Below are 19259 nucleotides of genomic sequence, written 5' to 3' on the forward strand. Positions count from 1 at the left end.
GGAACTAACTAACAAGTGGAGAATAGAGGAGTCTTAAGAGCTATTGACATTTTTAATGACTGCCCAGCCAGCCTGAATTCTGTCTCCTGAAGATGCGTCTCTCAGACCCGACATCAATATTGCTACAGCTCTGAAAAAACACCCAGCCTGACTTGTATTCAAAATTCATCCCATTCCTTCATTAGCCGCTAATAGAGTAGATAGGATCATAATTTAATTTAGCTCAGCATTATACAGTCAATACTAATTCAATTTGAATCCATCTTATAACAGCTGTATTGGATAAGAAGGATCGAGCTGTCTCGTCCTGTGTGTGCTGTTACCATGATCCAACCATATTATGTCCCTTGGGGGACGTATGGTTGAACCGAGTGACCTCCCACTCGTTTCCTTATCGGGGAAAATATACAGAAATAGGAAACGCCTTGTGTTAGAGAACTGCTGTTATTCTAAGAAAAGTGATACCCAAGTCAAATAGCTCAGCTCAGAGGGAAAATATTGACTTAGTATTTCCCCCTTGCTGAATGCATGAACAAAAACTCTTCTCTGAGAATGGGGGAATGAACCTTTGGAAACACCCCAAGAAAGCTCTGGGTTTTGTACCCCAGCTTAATCTCCCAGAGGGCAGGATCTCGTGGTAGAGGGAGACAGGATTGCACTTGTGGAAATCAACATGACTTTCTGGGGCTCTGCTGCATTAATGCCAGTAGGGTTAGACTTGTACCTGTGGTTCTCTGTTGCCATCTCTGGTCCACTTGGTGAGAGCAGCATTCTCCCATGCATCCAACTTCCCAAACCGCCACTCCTTGCGTATCAGGCCACCTGGAAGGGCTTTACAGGCCACTGATTGTCCATGGGTCATACTTGGAGAACCTCTGATGTTGACTGGAATGGCCAGGGCTTGCGTGTCTGGGGGTAGCATTGCTTTAAAAACAGAGATACTTTCTAGTCCCAAACCATCATTCCTCACTCCACCCACCCATGCCTCGAACTTGGCCTGGGATTTTGTCAGTGTGGGTAATGTAATGTAGGTGCCAGGCCTCCAACTGCATGTCCCATGATCCTCTGGAGTTGAGGAAGTGTTAGGAAGGAAAAGCTCCCCTAGGAGTTAACCGTTGTGCGCTGCAGTTCTTACTGAGGGACTTCTTTGTCTTCCTCCAGATGTTGGACAGCCTGGGACAGAGATTTTCAACATGCCAGCAATTACTGGAGCAGGTAACAGTCCCAATATATCTTTATTGTATGTCATACTCTGCCACACGCCACACAGAATTCACAGCCTGAGAAGAGGAGTTCAGCAGGTTCCGGTGTCATTTATTGCAATATGATACAGTATATTCCTGGTGGGAAAGGTGGGAGGCTGGGAGAATATGTGCGTACAGCCCTTCCCTGCTTTGGAAACTGCTCTGTCGGGCTGCTGGCTACAGGCCTAGCCCTTTCAAAGCCTCCAGGTTGTCAGAATTTGAGAAGACACGAAAACTTACAACCTGGAGGCCTTTGGCCTGGGATCTGTTGGGTTGGGAGGAGACCATGTAACGCCAGCAGGGAGGACGCTGTAGGGAAGCAGTATCTTTAAATGGACTCTTACTGGCAGAGGGCCGGCAGCATAAGGTACAGACTCTGCTGCCATGAAGAGGTATGAGCTGGCAAACAGGAAGGTTGGAGCTAGAGTCAGAGGGAGAGGGAAAGGAAACAGGATGCTTTAGCTCAACTACACGTGATGAGCTGGATGCAGGGATCAGTGGGTGAGGTTCTCTGGCGCGTGTTAGGCGGGAGGTCAGACTAGATGATCATGCCGGTCCCGTCGGCGTTGGCAGCAGAATTCGGGTCCTTGAACAGTGCTACAAGCTCAGCCCAGAACTGAGGAGAGGCTGCCCACCATTCCCAGCAAACTTCTTGTTTCATTTTCCCAGACGTGTGTCTTGCTGAAAGCAGAAAGTCCCCACGTGTCTTAAGCCGTTTGGTGGCTGGTTGGGCAGCGTGGTGTCCCAGACTTTATCCAGGGGACACTACATCAGATACACTGACTTGTTAATACTTGTAAATACTTGCTGAAGGGACACATGCCAGACAAAGCAATGACCATCTGAGCCCAGAGGGTGGGGGGGAGAGAGAGAGAGAGAGAGAAGGTGGGCTCAGATGTTGGTTCCTATACAGATAGAAAAACATTATTCTGAAACTAAGGGGCCTTCAGGCTTAAAGCTTAGATCAGTAACAATATGAGCTGTATACATTGTGCTAAGTTAATACTTGGTTAGCCCTGGCATTGTGCAAGGCGCTGTACACTCTACAAAAGTAAAGACCGTCCCTGCCCTGAAGAGCTTCCTGTCTAAACGACAGGGACAGTGCAGTGCCCAAAGAACTCCAAGACTGAGAACTGATGCGGAAAGGGGAATGGCTGCGGATAGTCTTAAATGAAGGGAGGACGGCAACTTGGCAGAGTGGGACCAGAAGGTCACGCCACACGCTGCGGGGGCATTGTGGTTTTCCAGAGCATGGCACACAGTTCCACCGTTGAGAGCTGAGCCTGCCCGGGGGATGAGGTGTGAGTGGGGCTGGGCAGGTTCAGAGGAGGACAACAGGGCATCCACCCAGGTGGGCCAGCAGAAATGTCCCTGTGCGATGCTGTCGTGGGAACAGAGGTCCCACCTTGTTACTGAGAGGGGACAGCCGCAGTTTTTCAGAGGCAGTAGTCACCTTTGACCTCCAGGAGCTCTATTTCGGAGAAAAGAGTGTAGGCATCGCCACAGGCCCAGAGCCTTAAAGTTCTCCCTGCCTCACGGGCGTTTGCCGTTGAGTGGCAATGAGCTCCTGTGCGAAAAAGACCTTTGCTCCCTTCCTGCAGAACGGTGGTTCTGGAAGTGGAGGGACTGTACTTTCGGACAGGAGCCCTCTCACCAGAGCACTGCGGGGCTCCAAAGAGCTGAGTCCATGACTCCTGGCTCTGCGTGTGTCTCTCTCTCTCTCTCTCTGTCTCTCTCTGTCTCTCCAAGCTCTTCAGCATTAAAGGAGACATTCAGGCTACTCCTCCGTCCTCCAGCACCACACGAGAAGTCAAGGCCTCTGGTGCCAGTGTCCCTGTTACACTCCATTGCAACAGGGGAGCCCAGCAGTCCCGGACTGTGAGGCCTCTTCCCTCCCCACTGAGAGTGCAGCCAGCTCCAAGGGGTTCCCAGAATCCTCCCCCTGCAGCTGAGGGGAATCCGCTTCTCAAATGATGGCCTGTCTTTCCTCAGGCCGCCCCTGGGGGCGCAGGCTCGGGTTTCATTGGCAGCCCCTTGGCTGCTTCTGTAACAGGCTTGCTCTTCCCAGCTCAGATGTTTCAGGGTAGCAGCCGTGTTAGTCTGTATCCGCAAAAAGAAAAGGAGGACTTGTGGCACCTTAGAGACTAACCAATTTATTTGAGCATAAGCTTTCGTGAGCTACAGCTCACTTCATCGGATGCGTTCACGAAAAGCTCACGAAAGCTTATGCTCAAATAAATTGGTTAGTCTCTAAAGTGCCACAAGTCCTCCTGTTCTTTTTCCAGCTCAGATGTGTGTCTTTTCAGACGTCAGAGGCTACTGGAGCAGGGCTGCTCTCCGCCTTTCCTCTCCAGAGGCTCCTTTTTTCCACGCAGCGTATAAATAACCTGTGGAAAGCGCTGCCGGATTTTATCGAAGCCTCGTGGAGAGCGTTCCCAAAAGGGATTAGGCATTGATAGGGCCAAGAACAGCACTGGAATAGGACAGGGAGCAGCAGTCAGGGCTCCTGGGTTCTCGCTCCAGCTCTGCCACTGGCTTGCTGGTTGCCCTTGACAAGTCACTTCACCTCGCAAAGCCTCCCTTTCCCCTTCTGTGCAATGGGTACAGCAGCGCCTGCTTCCCCAGGAAGTTGTGGGGGCTTCCTTCTTAGCTGGAGTGTACTCTGTGCCCCTCAGCTGAAGTGTGCTGTGTACACATGCATCAGTATATAGCACGCTTCACGAGTCAGACAAACTGAGCTAGCGGCTCATGTTCATTTGCTTTTCTGTATCAAACCAAAGCCTACGGCCCTCCTAGCTGAGTCCCCACTCTAAGAACACGGACTTCAGTGGTGTTACCGCCGGGACTGGTCTTCTTGTAGAATGCCTAAACTTCCCAGGGGGATGCACTGTCCCCAAACCCTGCCATTTGGTCGAAAGGCAGGCATCAGCCATGGGTCCTTCTGGCATCCCGCTCTGTGCTAGGGAACTAGGCCCATGCCCACTGTGCATTGCCACCCTTTTTTGTTTGATCCAAGCCCCAGGTTGAGCCCCAAGTTTCTGTGGGATCTGCAAGGCAGAGGCTGCTGGCAATGGGGTTCTCTTCCTTAAAGCTTCCCAGTAAGAGTTAGTATTGGGGAAGGGAGGCGGTGACCAAAGAGCCAGGTTTTGACCCTGCACAGTGGTTAAGCTGACTCATGCAGGCAGTCGAGTCAGGTGGATCCCTTTAGCTGTGAGCTAGGAGCTTTGGAGGCGGGGGGTTGCGTGTCCTTGTCTGTGTCAGCAGGAGCTTGGGTGTGAGACTGGAAGTGTTGCAGGGAAAAGCCTGTAGCTAAGGGTCGCTCCGCTGGGCTGAGCGAAGGAGAAAGGCAAACGCTCGGGAATGTAGGTGGGTTTGGGACACTGGAGCAGAGTGTGTGATGCTGGGAGCTGGGTAGGGATGCTGCTCATTCGCAGGGGGAGGAATGAACGTGTACGCGCTCCGCTGCATAAGATACAAGGAGGGGGCACCATGGCTGCAGCATTCCCACTGGGAGAGGAGACTTGCTCTGAGGGTGGGAAGAGGGGGCTGCAGGCACCAAAGTGGCCATTAAGGAAACATGGCATTTTATTTTCTTGCCTGTATTTTGACTCTCTTAAGTTTTGCCCTTGCTCGTTTCCTGTAACCGACGCATTGGGAATGATGGTCCCGTGGCTGAGCGAGTGCCCTACGGTCCCTGTGCGGCGCTGCACCATAACTGCATGGCTTCTGATGACTCACAAGCACTCAAACACATCACTGCGTTTCTGCATCCTGTTTCCTAATGACATTTGACCTGTAGATGTGGGTGTCTGGGCCCCAATGGAGTCCGGACTACAGATGGTGCAGGGGGCTGGGAAGGAATTAAACAGCACGGGAACGGATTCTCTCCTCTTGACCTCCTGCCCCACCGGACCCAGTAGAGAACAACCCGACAGGAGAGCTAGGACAAGTTCCCCAGCAGGTTGTTGCTGGGCCGTGTGCCCACGAGGCACTGCCAGCCACAGGATCCATTCCTGTCACTCCATTGTCGCTCCTCAGCTATTGAGGCATTGGGGTCTCCATTTAAAATTTTTTTTTAAATCATTCCCCCCTTCCCCCCCCAGACTCTTCCTCACTCAGCAAGTAGTTTTCTAACTCCCCACCCCCCCAGCTCCTGCCAAGCCCTGGGGCGGGGCGGGGGGATGGAGTGCACTGCAGAGCTTAAAAACAATATGACAAATTTTGTTGCTTTGCAAGAATGTGCTGACTGTTTGTTTCTTCCCTTCTCCCTTGTCTCCTTTCTCCCCCCCCCATCTTTCTTCTTATTTGGTTCCCCCCCAACCCATCTCCCACCCCTCACCTCTCCTTCCCCTTTCCGTATCTCCCAGGGCTAATCAGTTGTAGAAGCCAGTCGGTTCAAGAAAATTCCAGTACCAACATGGGGTTGGAGGCAATAATTAGGAAGGCCCTAATGGGTAAATATGACGAGCAGTGGGAAGAGCGCTCGCCTCTCAGTGCCAATGCTTTTAACTCTCTGAATGCCAGTGCAAGCGTGCCCGCTGCTATGCCCATAACCGCTGCTGACGGACGGAATGACGACATGCGCTCCTTGCCAGGTCTGCAGCCCTTTCCACCTTCGCCGTTTCTCAGCGTTGTTCATTCTTTTTTTATATCCTCTTTGTTTTGTGTTTTCCCTTCGAGCTTTGTGAATTCGCTGATTAATCCTGGAATCTGTTATGTTCGTGTCGGAGCCTGAAAGGGGCTGTTGCTTTTTCTCTAAAACACTGACCGGGCTCTTTTCCTTGTTTAATCTCCTTTTCTTCTTATGTTGTCAAGGTTGATTTAAAAAAAAAAAAAAAAGCCAACGGAAAGATACTGCAGAGAAATGTGGATTTCAAACAAATCCCAAGCCCGAGCGAGGATCCTGATTCAGCAAGGCCTTTAAGCCTCCCTGCTGAGCCAAACGTTTAGATTTGCGTAAAGCGCCGTCTGCTTCAGTTAAAGCACTTGATTGAAATCAAGTTCTTGAGTGCTTTGCTGAATCAGGGCCTGAGATCATATTGCCCCAAAAGAGATACTCACCCAGTGAGAAATCCATGCTTCTCTTGGTAGAAATGTGCCCCCTGAATAAAAATAGTCCTTTAAAACACACACGCCCCATTGTGGGGATCAGGGAAGGGACATTTGGGGCACTGGAGGTAGAGAAGCACAAAGTTTTCCATTCCCCTCCAGCCCAGGTGTCCCTAGCTCTGGCTGTGTGATATCCACAGTGCCAGGGGAAACAACCTCATTCAGATGGTAGCAGGGTTCGTGGTTAACCTCCCATCTGGGGCTCCCCATGTACCTGCCGGGGGAGTCTTCACCTGCTCTCGGCTGGGTTGATGGTTAACCACGGTTGTAGATTGGCTCCAAGCTTTTCTTTAGCTGTCAGTGTTGCCTGCCCACCATTCAGCCGCTGCAAAGGCCTGGCGCTGTATCTGTCGCTCTGCTCTGGAAGACAGCCTTCTGGAGCCTTCTGGAAGACAGGCTCGCTGGTGGAGCGGTGGGAACGGCAGCCCCCCAAAACAGCCGGGGCTGGGGAGAGATGCCGTGTCAGGGGACAGCAGAGGGAGGCATTTGGAATGGGAGGGAAGCCTCAAGGCAACTGAGAATGGTGGGATAAGGCAGAAACTTTGGAAAGCCAGGGAGGGGAGCATCCCTGCTGAGGCCAGAAGACCCACTGCTCCTCCCGCCCCATACCACGAATTGGGCATCTCAGGACCTGAGAACACTGCTTGCAAGCCTGTGCAGCAGGTCAAATGCAAGGAATTGCCCCTGACTTCAGGGTTGGGCCATTGTACAGCTCCGGGGGACAGCCATTCCCACGAATCTCCCCAATGCCGCTAGGACATGCGGAGGTGGGTAGAATCAGAAATGTGGGCAGGGGGTGGGGAGTCCGTCATTCCCCCAAATACCAATTGATTTGCCATCCACATGGGTTAACATGGCTCCAGTTACAGAAGCATTGAGTTACATCTCGTCCTGGCAAGGACAGGACATGGCTGGGTTGGAGAAAGGGAGCTCTGCTGCTTATCCTGGGAATTCACCAGAATGGAGCCGTTCTGGCAGGGCCACGCAGAGATTTTGAGGGGCTGGGGCAAAATCTGAAAGTGAGGCCCCTACCCTTCCAAAAACCATTACCATGGAGACAAATGGGACTCAGGGGTGTGGGGGGTTGGAGAGAGAGCCCATCCCACACTCACCCCACAGCAGCGACTCCCATCTTGCAGGGCTGAGTCCAGCTCCCTGCTCTGGGCGTTGCAGCCCGGTGCATGGGGTAAAAGCACCATTCAGGTTTGGCCTGACTGTCTCTCTGTCAGGACAGGGAGTGAGTGGTGTTGTAACCCCAGGCCATACGCACTCAAATTCCATGGGCATGGGGGCCATCTCAAGTGGAGGGGCAGGGCAAACTGCCCCCTTTGTGCTCCCGGGCGGCCCTGCATCCAGACTGTCTGTAGAGAGGGAGGAGGAGCATGTGGGTTCCTGTTCCTTCTCACACGCAGTCCCTGTCCTACTGAGTCACTTAAGGCCCCTGGCACTGGGTTTTAGGAGTTCAATGAGGCACTCCCCAGTCCCTTGCAGAAAAACGGCCAGGCCGGGCCAGCAGGCAAACACCCTTCATCAGCCCACTCGCTCCTTGTGCCAGACCCTTCAGTGCGTCCAAGTGCGCAGCCCCCATGCCGGACACAAGCTGCTGCAGCTTGCTTCGTGGTAGCAGGTGAGTTCAACAAGGAGCCGACAAGGCCATGGTGGCGTGGGGGGGTAAGTCAGGGAAGTATTTGGCCCTTTGAGCCTTTCCGTTGCAGCTGCAGTAGCTTCTTCATTCCAGCAGAGGGCCTTGAAGTCCTTGGGCATTTTAGCGAATGGTCGATAGGGGTTTGCTGGTAGAACGCCCCGAATACAGGCGCACTCTTGTAGCATGGGAAAACCTTCCCGTTTCTGGCTGGGAAATGCCAAGAACTCTGTTCTGTACCATTCCCCGCCCAGACGTCTGCTGTGAAGGTTCGCGGATGCTAAGCTTCCTGTACCTCTAGTGGTACCTGAAGGCTGCACGTGCAGTTCTGAACATGCAAGAGACCTAGATCAAGCTCCTAGTGAAATTGGGGTCTCATCCAGAGACTCCTTAAAGGGGCCAGACCCTGAGGAGCTGCTGAGCACCCCCCCCCCTTTGAACATCAGGCTCCTTTAAGGCATCTCCGGTTAGGCACCCAAAATCATGAGCCGCTTTTGCTGCCTTGGCCATGTGGCGTGTGTCTCCAGCGATCAGTTTGACAAGCAAGGTGCTTCTCTTTGCAGGAGGAGGAGGGAAGCCAAAGATTGCTGCCAGACCCAATGGCCGCAAGGCCAAGTCTCCAGCGCCGGGCCTGTCCTCCGGAGAGAGACCACCGTCTGTTTCTTCCGTTCATTCGGAGGGGGACTGTAACAGGAGGACACCGCTAACCAATCGAGTCTGGGAGGACAGGCCTTCGTCCGCAGGTATCGCAGCGCTGCCCCCTGGGGGCTTTGGCTCTGCACTCTGCCAGGTGTGGGAGGGTGAGATTGCCTCCCCAGACACATACCCGGGTCAGTGTCAGCTAACTCATCCCGTTAGGGAAGTTACTACTTATTATACCTGGGGACACCCCTCGGGAGTCAGCTGTGCCAGTTCATCGCACCCCTGACCCACAGGCCCCGCTGCTCTTCCATTCCTGGGCCTCTCTTCCCTGCCACTTGTGCTGAATTGCAAGGGGGCTCTCTGACACTGAGTGGGGGGTGCTGGTGAGTGAATTCCCTGCCCTGGGCCACTTCTTGGACCATGTTGAGTTTCTCCTTTCCTTCTGCACCGATTCAGGTTCCACGCCATTTCCATACAACCCACTGACAATGAGGCTTCCAACCGGCGTGGTGACGGCCCCGCCGCCAGCGTCCATTCCACAGGGGAACTCCACCAGCCAGCACCACGCCTGGGAGGAGGAGCCTAAGCCCCTGCTCTGCTCCCAGTACGAAACGCTGTCAGACAGTGAATGAACGAAAGGGAGGGAGGGGGAAGAGCGGACACGCGTGGGTAGCGAGCTGGCCAAGGTGGACTCCGACCATATCAGTCCATGGCGCTGTCAGCAAAGAAACCGGAGCAGCGCTTTTCCAATCGGTCGATTTCTCACATCAGGAAATTTCTGAACCCTCTTCAGTCTAAAGCCTTAAGACAGCCACATGGAACCCAGCCTAGTTCTCTTTCCAGCACTGGTGTCCTCACCCAGCAGCTGAGAGCCTGAGATACAGTCTGTGAACAGCTGATGGGAGGGGGGAGGAAGCTCCAAAGGATGCAGTCGCTCACTGAATCCCAGTTGTTTACTCAGGGGAGACCAGCTGGTGCTCCAGTTCTCCTCCTTAGATTCGGTGAGAACGAGGAAACCCATGTTGGGAGGAGAATGAGCGTGCTTGGGTGCGTGTGCGTATACTATATGTGTGTGCGCGTGCCAATACACACACATAGCATGTATTCTCTGCCTGCACACCCGTGTTGCCTGCTGTTGAGTACTTGAAATAGGATTAGACTGCCCTTCCCCAGCCTCCAGGTTGCTCCGTGCGTTTATCAGCCCATGGGCTGCGCCACTGATTTATAAAATCAAATGGGCCCCATGTTGTTCCTCTTGGGCTGCTTGGGATGTTCTTTTTCTTACAGGCATCCCCTGCATGGGATTAACTTCCCCAGCAGTGCCTCGACAGATCAGGCCCCGGAAAAGCTTAAACAAATAAAAATTACAGGGTGGGGGGAGGAAAACTAAGGATCCATTTTTTTAAAAAAAAAGTCCTTCTGAGAAAGAAACCCTTGGTTTACCTTGTAATCAGAAGACGTTCCCCATCTTGTGGTGCATTAATCTGCAGATGAAGGGACTCCATTGCTCTAAGTGCATTGTTTCCTGACTGGTGAGAAAAAGCAATTGTAAATGATGTATTGGTCTACAGGGTATATTTTTGATACCTTCAGTGAATTATGTCAAGATGTTTGACGTGAGGAAGGACTTAAAACAGTATTACGTGCTGCTTTCAGTCTCGGCTCCTGGAAAAGAGGTTCTGTTGTTGCGTGCAAAGTTTGACGAGTTTGTCCATTGTATGGAAATGTAAAAGAGGTCTCGTTGGCCCGGCCCAGTTGTCTGTACGTCAGTAGAATGTATTAACTTAGTTTAAAAAAAAAAAAAAAATGTTACCACACCTGCAGGGCCTCCTCATTCTTACATGTACTGCTCTCAAGCCCAGAGGGGTTTTCTCCTCCTTGCAGAGGGTTACTCTCTGGCACAGAGATCTCAAGGGAGCCTTTCCGAAGACCTTGTCGGTGGCTTTGTTTGCAGTGGGAGGGGATTCGTGAGAAATTTAAAATGTTGGTATTGTATTTTTTCTGATGCACATGAACGCTCTGCTTTATATTATTTTTCATTCCATGATGTTGGATCATATCTGCAGTTACACGGTTCAAGAACAAAATATTAGACTTTTGTTTTTCCTTCACTTCTGCTTTCTCACTCTGGGGATTTGCGGGGCGGGGGGAAATATGATGTTTTAAATGCTTTGCATTCTGCACGCTAGAGGAAAGAAGAGCAGGACATAGACTTTCTGCCTCTCCCATTGCCTGTTGGAACAGACAGCTGCTGTGCACAGAATCTCTCTGATCTGCGAGGAGTATATCGACGGAAAAAGTTCACAGTGTCACACTATCAATGGTTATTTTTCTTCAACACCGTCTCAAGGGTGATTCCAATTTCAAAGCAACAGGAAGATCTTACGTGGTGGTTGGTTGGGGTGTTTTTACAATGTGCTGGTTTTTAACGTTGCCAGACGTTTGTCTCTCTTCTGCTGCATTTTTTGGTTTGTGTTTTTTTTCAACGCACAAAACATTTGGAAGTGTGTTTGTTGCTGAAGGTGTGGCACAGCTCAGAAACAAAAGGTCGACGGCTGCCGTTTTGGGTATAATATTTCACAAAGAAACCGTAGGTTCTTCTGGGTGAAGTTTAAATTCACCCCATCTTTCCCCCTAATAGCCCCTTTAAAAAAATTACATGGTCAGAACAGCCTAGCACTGTAGTAATAGTGAGGTTGGCTGCAGTGTCTTGCCAAAAATGTTTGCAATTTTTTAATGAGACATGAACCCGCTTTTCACCAAAATGTTTACCAGAAATCCAGCCCATTTTTGACTGGCGCTGGAAAAGAAAAAAATATGATTTGTCACAAAAACCTTCCCAGTTTTCAGCTAGCTCTAGAGATTTAGACCTTTTACTGCAGCTTTTTCCTGTTTCCTTAAGGGATCCAAGCTTTGTCAGCCACGGTGAGACTAGACCTCAGCGGTACCTCGCAGTAAGTGACAGCAAGAGGAAATAAACGCAAGTAGCCTGTGCGAATGGACAGAGAAAGCTGGTCTCAGACGTGTGAGGGGTTGCCATCCAGTCCTTGCTTAGCAGGATAGGTGCATCAATCCCGGCAGGGCGAGCTGGATGTTTGTGTGTTTCCCACACCTCGTGGGGAATCTGGCTGTGCAGTGCAGAGGAAGTAGCGTTCTGTATGAAAACTAGAGCTGAGCTGGGAGGAGGGGCTGGGATTCTCTTCCTGAATGGGCTGATCCCTGAAGGCGGCCGTCATAACATGTCAGATAAGTGAGACATTTGAGAATTTAGGCTGGAAGTTTTAAATGGGGGCCTAAGGGAGTTAGGCACCCATCTATCATTGACCTTCAGTGGAAGCTTGGGAATCTTAACCCCTTTAAGCCCCTTTGCAAATGCCAGCCCAACTGGCTTGGGTTTTGCTGACAGAGCCCCTCCCCTCCCCGCCCATGCCAGATGTGCTGATGTCGCGCAAATGATAACAACAACCAACCAGCTAGAACAGTTCCACTTCCTTCCTTCCTGTCCCACTGCCCCATTCATGCTCACATGACTCTCCAAGTCAAAGTGAAAACACTTGGACATCAAAATGGACAGTTTGGGTTCCAGCCTTGGGCATCCCCCACTGACAGAAAGAAAAGGAAATGCCTGCAAAGTGCATGGTTCAAATATAACCTGGCAAAGAGCCGTACAAACATGCACTGCCATCTGATGATGCCTGTTATACTTGGCAGCCAGGGCCGGGTGAATGTCACTGTTACATCAGAGGGGGGAATATCTAATGGGGAGAGGGGGAGCCTTGGAAATCCTTCCTTTTGATGTCCCGGGCAGCTGCAGCTGTTTGTCTCTGCAGCCCCTCAGCTGCCCCATTGCTTACTTGATACCCAAGGGAGGGTTTCAGGCAGGGGAGGGTCTCCTTGTTCATTGTTTCCTTCCGGATGTTTGCACCATAGAGGGTTTTAGCCCCAGAAGTCAAATACCTTGGGAGCAGAGTGAGTCTTTCAAAGCCTTAATTGAGTGGTAAGTCTTGAGTCATTGGTCGCTTTTCTTCCCTGCACTTACTGCACGTCAAGTGATGAGTGCAACTGCAGCTTCACCACCTGGAATGTCCCCGTCGAAGCACAGAGCTTGCTGCGTTTAACAAGGACAGGCCTGGGATTACTGAAAAAGAGAGAACCTCCAAAACCACTCGGCAAAGGTCTTCTGTTAAATCCAGACCTCTTTAAATATTGCTGAGACTCTTAGTCTGTTTGGGTTCTGTGCAGCAGTGCTCACCTTATATGGCTGGATAGTCGTCATCCTGTGGCTTCTGTGGTACCTTGCCTTTGCTAAGGGGGCAGGGAAATAGGGACCTGGTCTTTCGGCACATGCGCTGTCTGGAAGGAGTGACAGCCGGATGCCCAAGGTGAGCTACCCAGGAATGGTGGGTGGGTCTGTAGCCGCCAAGAGGTTCAAGCCACTATAGTTCTCTTTGGGCTAAAAAGATTTCCTGTTCTGCAGCTAGAGAATTTCATGCTCCAGAGCACCTCTCCCCGGAGCTATTCGCAGAAGGAACAGCCCAGTGCCAGTTCCCCGCTCTGCCCTGCAAGGAGGTCCCCAAGTCTGACCTGCAGGGACCAGCTCTAGGGAGCGAGGTTGGTCCATTTGGTTGTGAGTCTGCCCACAGCTGCCAGGCAGGGCATGGTTCCTCCAGTCTGGGGTGAGGACAGAGATCCACCGACTCGTTCCACACAGGTGGTTGCAATCAGGACCCTTAAGCAGTACGCTGTCAGGCATTGCTGCTTTGCCACACGGAGCAGTTGGACAGCTCGTTTTTCAACAATGACAAACGACTGTGCTGGGAACTCGCCCAGGCTCCTCTTCACAGGGTCAAATGCTCAAAGAAAACCTTGTTAGTAAGATACTGTTCCGTTCCTCTGTGTACAGTACCAGGAAAAATCAAACCTCAGTGCACCCACGGATCCCCACCCTGCTTCCGAATGCAGACAGGCAGTGCCCAGAGCTCACCGGTGGTCTTGGCTAGGATTGTTACAGGGAGGAGGCAGCAGGGTCTTTAAAAGCTCCCGATCTCAGCTTTGCAGCTTTCTGGTTGGGCTAGAGTCTGAATTGTTCTTGCTCCTCCTTTGTCTAGACGTCTGCATGGCAGGTGTTGAATGATTTTCATTGGAAAAAATGGCCCCCCAAAACCACACACCCCTCTGTCATCGCAGTCCAACCTGACTGTGCGGATACATCCACAGCGTGTGCCCCTGGAAGACACCAAGGGCAAACCCAAAAGCATGTAGTGTTGCCAGAAATAACCACAAAACCTCCAATAGCCACGTGTGCCTAGAACTTCTCTGGGCGCTCTTTATGTGACAGATCCAGCATCACTGAGTCTAATGACAGCACCAAACCAAGCTGAAAATGGGGTGGGTTGGTAAACGTACACAAGCTTGGAGTAGTCACAGTTCATGGCATCCTAGGCCAAGATCCGCAAAGGTATTTAGCCATTGATTTCAATGGGATTTAGGAGCCTCCATACTTTTGAGGATCTGGATCATAGGTCTTAGCTGTACTTTAAAGGAATGTTTTCTTTTAGTAAGTGAGAAATCGTATTCCTATTGAAATTAGTGGCAAAACTTCCACTGACTTCCCTGGGGGCAGGATCACGTCCCGAACCATATGCATGATATTTGGCCAATGTGGGACCAAAGAAACTCAGTGAGTAGGGTTAGACCTGAACTAGGGTTTATCCAGGTCCGGCTGTTTTTGTTTATCTGGTTGATATCAGTGACTGGAGCAGAGCTGCCACCATGGAGTGTGAAATGCATTTGATTGCAGTGCAAACTCTCTTCCTGGTGTAAATTCATTCATTCAGGTCCAGTCAGTGACTCTTACACCAATGTTGTCAACTTTGTCAAGAAAGAGGAGGGTAGGCTCTCTCACTCGGTGTTCCGGAATAGAAATAGGTGACCCAGGATGTTGTGAGAGTGTATTCTGTATTACCGAGGACTGGTGTTTTTCTTATAGTTACATACAGTACATGGTATTTCAGTGTTACAGTGCTGGGTATGATCCAGTCTTCTGCACAAAGCTGCTGGAACAAGCAGCTATTGCACTTAGAGACACTAAGATTTCAAAACTGTAACCCCACCCCAACCCTCCGCTCGGTGTTTGGTTTTCAAGGGACTGATCCTTTTAAGAGACTTTCCCAGAGTCATTGGCTCTGCCCAGAGCGGCGTTGGGGCAATGGTATCAGTCGGACAGAGGGTTGTTTTTACTTACTGGTAGTATGCTGAGGTGTGTGGCCAGGAGCCTGTTGCTTTAGGTTTCCGGGATGCAGTGCTAAGGACAGATGTTGTAAATACGCTGGTCACTTCTGATGTTCATCTAACAGGTTCTTCTTGCTGTTTTGAGTACAAGGGAGTGGAGTCTTCTCCAGTGTTCGTGACTACGGCCACATGTCCATTCCACACAGGGATTTGGGAATGACAGTCCCTTCAAAACGAGGTACTTCCTTGTGCCCAGATACTGTACATTCTGTGTGAGAGTGTGTCCACTCCTAGACTGAGTGTGTGTGTGTGTATATACATCTCCATATGCATGTGTGTGTAGGCGTGCACACACACGTGCTTTACGTGTGCCTGAATCGATTTATTGCCATATATCCATGGATGTACGAACCATACAAGCTGAATTTTGGTCAATCAGGTTCACCACAATTCAGCTAAATTCAGACTCCATTGACTGCAACTTCCATATAAGGTGAGCACCGTCTGTGTTAGCTGAAAGGAAAGACTCTTTCATACAAAACTGTCTGCATAATCTCTGTCCGATTTTGGTGACCTATGTCTTTGTGCTACCTGCTATGATTTGTATTGATCGTGCAATCAAAAATGGAGGTTATAGTAAACTATTTAAAACGAAAGGTTTGAAGTTAGTGTAACCAACTTTCTAATTTGTACAAACAAAACAAAAAGATAAAAGGACAATTTATTGTTTGAACTGTACAAGGGGGAAAAAATCTATCTTTTGTACAACCAAATTGTGCATAGCGGTTTTGAAGCGAGTTGTATGATAGAATGGACTGTATATAGCACTGATGTGTTGTAAATATTTATGCGGCTTGCTATAAAGGGTTGGTTTTCTTCTACTGAAGGTGAAGTTTTTGTTCGCTGTCATTTTGCTCAACGGGCCCACTGGCATTGTGGGTAGCAGTGTCTGAACACTGCTTTACTGCTTTAAATAAAAAAGAAGGAGGAAAAAAAGCTTATTGCCAACAAAGCAGCGCTCTCCTCTGGTTCTTGTGTACATCACCCCAGTGGCAGCAAGATGGTCAGCTGACCTTTCCAGAGAGCACAAACCTCCAGGAGAGGCACCCGATGGTGACAACTGGGTCGAGTTTAAAGAGGAGTTCGCTAAGAGTGCGTCTACACTGGGATGGCAGCGTAGGTAGATCTATCTGCGCTAGCATGGCTAAGTAGTGTAGATGCAAGCTACAGGCTTCAGGGTGCGCTGTACAAGCCTGCCAGGCTGCTCTCCTCTGCAATGCATAGCTACAGGGGACAGTGAAAGGCTCTGGCAGCGGGGAAGAGCTCTGGCAGCAAGGAGCTGCCGGAGCCTTTCCCCACCGACAGAGCCTTTTCCTGCGGCAGGGAAAGATTCCAGCAGTGGGGAGGCTGCGGCACTGCTAAAAATAGCAGAGTGTAGATGGCAGAGGTGCTGTTTGGGCCTGTATAGAGCTGTGTAGGGGCATACCCACAGGATTCAGACCTGGTGTCTTTACTTGCCTAGGCAGTTTATACCCAGGCTGTAGGCCATGCACAGTGTGTCCTCTACACACCGCCATAAGCGATGTGCGGTGTGGATGTGCCCTCTGAGGCAGGTGAGTTGAAATCCTGCATTTACACGTAACATGCCAAACACAGAACGTGCATTATTCCGCAACACACATTGCTGCTTCCCCCCAAGTAGCTCAGTGCACAGATGATAAGCACTGTGCAAGTACCTGGAAAGTTACGCAGGGCAATGACACCAGCTGTAGAGAGAGGATTGGGCATGGGGGGGATTCATTCTGCCTGCAGATGTCACTCCTGCAGAAGGTCTGGGTGCTGCACCCATGCGTTTAAGGGCATTGTTGTATCTTGTGAGTCCAGCCAGCTTGCATTCCTCACTGGCCCCCCCATTTCTGTTCTTGGGAGCTCAAATCTACACGCCGGTGTTGAAATCCTCACTTTAAAGATCCCCCTGTTGATGCAAGCACAGGATTTGAAAACTGGGCTCCCTGCACATGGAATATGCCAGGCCAACAGCCCAACTGATCCTTTGTATTGGGTCCCACTGGATTGTCAAGCACTTGCTCCCTGCCCCTTGGAGCCTCCAGCATTGGGTATCTATGTGTGTTGGTCAGCTAGAGGTGATGGGCGAGTCGTTCTGAAATAGCTACAGTTGCCCAAAGAAGCCAACAGGACAAGCTTTCCAGGTGGATCCTGATGGTCGGGGAGGAAAGAGGTTGGGGAACCAGTGTCCACCCCAACAGCTAATAATAGTCTCTGCAGATGCCTCTCTCTTAGGGAAACCCTCCAGGGTCCCTGCCCAGAATTAAATCTTCTGTAATAAACCCATCATAAAGCAGGTTGGCTGATTGGTGCCTGTTCCCAGTTTGCCCACAAGGTGGCAGTATCTGCCTAACCAAGCATCCTTTCTTCTGTAGCCTGTGGCGACCTCCTGGCACTGGCCTTTGTCGTGAGTGTCTCCCTGGCAGTGGACAAGGTGCTCAAAGAGTTGCCCTCTCCTCTCCTGGCTGCTGTGGAGGCCTTGGCTTGCATGGGCCTTTCCTTAGGGAAGTTGAAAGCAAATCAACACCGAAGCCCCTTCGTTTCATGCCTCAGACTGAGTCGGGGTCGGAGAGGGGCCTGGGTGTTACCGATTCCCGTGATTGGAGGGTAAGCCTCATGTTATTTGAGGGGGTTCTTAAAGCCCCAGCTGCTGGAGTCATGTGATGAAGGGAGACTCTCTGCTTTCCGTTTTAAAACACGTGGAGGTTATAGGGGGAAAGGCTCGAATATGTGACGCCAGAAGGCAAATAAAAAAGACCCCGATTCTGAGCGAGTTACTAGACACTCAGGATTTTTATCACTAGAGGCTGGCAATACCTGGTTCTCTCCAGCACTTGGCAGCGAGGTGGGAGGAGGGGCTTTTGGCCGTTGAGACAGGCACGTTTGGACAGCAGCAGAACTGGACTTCCCGAGGCTGAGAGGCTACGGGGTATCCGAAGGAGCTTGGATTTCTGCCTGTCTCCTCCCCTCAATACATGGCCAGATCCTGAAAGGGCAGGGGGCTGTCTCAGGGACAGGTTGGTAGCACGTGCCTTTCATCTTTAACAGCCCCTCTAAACAGCAAAGTTTGCCCGAGGTCCCAACCTTGCTGAATAAGACCCTTGAGGGGCTGATCCCCCTGGATCTGAGGAGAGAAGCATGGGTTGCGGACATGGGGATAACATGGTCTAGAGTAATGGACTGGGGGTCCAGAGACTCAGGTTCTAGGCCCAGCTGCTTCACTGCTTCCGTGTGAGAGTAATGCCGCGACGCTGAGCCTGCTCTGTGCCTCAGCTTCCCCATCCGACAGCTGATCCCCTACCATGGCCAAGGGCTGCAAGATCCTCAGACAAAGGTCTCCAGAAATGCAGTGTTTGTACAAGGGAGCCCTAACAGAAGCACTTTAAAATATTTCCTTCCCCAAAGTGTCTGAAACCCATAACAGCACTTCTAAATAGATCTCATTCCATAACATCCCAGGCTGAGAGAGGGGGGAAATGGGAGGGGTGTGGCCTGAGCTCCCAAATGGCGCTTTAATGCAACAACTCCTTCATTTTTTTTCAGATGTGCCGCGACGGGGAACGAGCAAGCGAAGCGCCAGCGTGACCCAGCCGCCACAGCAGCTGGATTGATTTTGGACTCACGCTGGGCCCCAGAACGCCTCTCCGACACAGTCAACAGCTCTTTTCTTTCCCTGTCATTTCCACCTTCTGCCCAAGTGCCAAAGTCCTCTGCTGTTTGCTCGGGCCTCGTAAGTGGCAAGCAGCCATCTGCTCCCTCCCTCTGAGGCTTGCCTTGCTACACCTAATCCCCTGCACTGGAGATCAGGCTACATGGGAAAGCAGTGTGGCCTAATGGATAGTGCCCTTGGCTGGCCCCTCAGAAGACCTGGGTTCTAGTCCTGGCTTTGCTGCTAAGTAACCTTGGGTGAGTTACTAGTCTGTGCCTCAGTTTACCCATCTGTAAAATGGGCGTGATGATGCTGCCCTTGCTGGTAAAGCACTTTGAGATCTGTGGATGAAAAGTGCTCTATAGGTAAAAGGTATTGTGCTTTGGGGAGCTAGTCCCATTTGCGATTTACTTGTATCCCAAACACACAGCCCTAGAAACCCTGTGAGAAGGTGTCAGGCCAACTGATTGCATGGTCGGAACTGAAATCTAGGTTTGGGTTTAAGAATCAAAGTGGTCAAGGTCTGAATTTCAAAAGCTGTTGGAGGAGATCCAGAGTATCTCTCCGCTCAGCTCGTTGCTTGCTTTCTGAGCCGAAAGTTAATTAAAATGACAGAGTCAAGATATTTCTCATAACTTTAAAAATCATTTTCCTCCCACCTCGCAGCTATTGGTCC

The 19259-nt window shown here is 50.9% G+C and overlaps 1 protein-coding gene across 21 annotated transcripts in view; it reads left to right on the forward strand.

Moving 5' to 3' along the window:
• The window catches only part of NCOR2 (nuclear receptor corepressor 2), a 412272-nt gene extending 396518 nt beyond the window's left edge, over positions 1-15754 (forward strand). For 18 of the 21 annotated variants that reach the window (XM_073313442.2, XM_073313441.2, XM_073313451.2 and 15 more), the window contains 4 exons: positions 1162-1215; positions 5612-5839; positions 8559-8738; positions 9094-15754. In XM_073313442.2, the coding sequence (XP_073169543.2) occupies positions 1162-1215; positions 5612-5839; positions 8559-8738; positions 9094-9269 (638 nt within the window). In that variant the 3' untranslated portion in view covers positions 9270-15754. The remainder of the gene's footprint in view (positions 1-1161; positions 1216-5611; positions 5840-8558; positions 8739-9093) is intronic. The other 3 variants (XM_073313453.2, XM_073313456.2, XM_073313455.2) reach the window with 2 other exon arrangements.
• The last annotated feature ends 3505 nt before the right edge of the window (positions 15755-19259 follow it).

This window comes from Lepidochelys kempii, chromosome 15 (assembly GCF_965140285.1).
Source record: "Lepidochelys kempii isolate rLepKem1 chromosome 15, rLepKem1.hap1, whole genome shotgun sequence".
NCBI classification, from domain to species: domain Eukaryota; kingdom Metazoa; phylum Chordata; order Testudines; family Cheloniidae; genus Lepidochelys; species Lepidochelys kempii.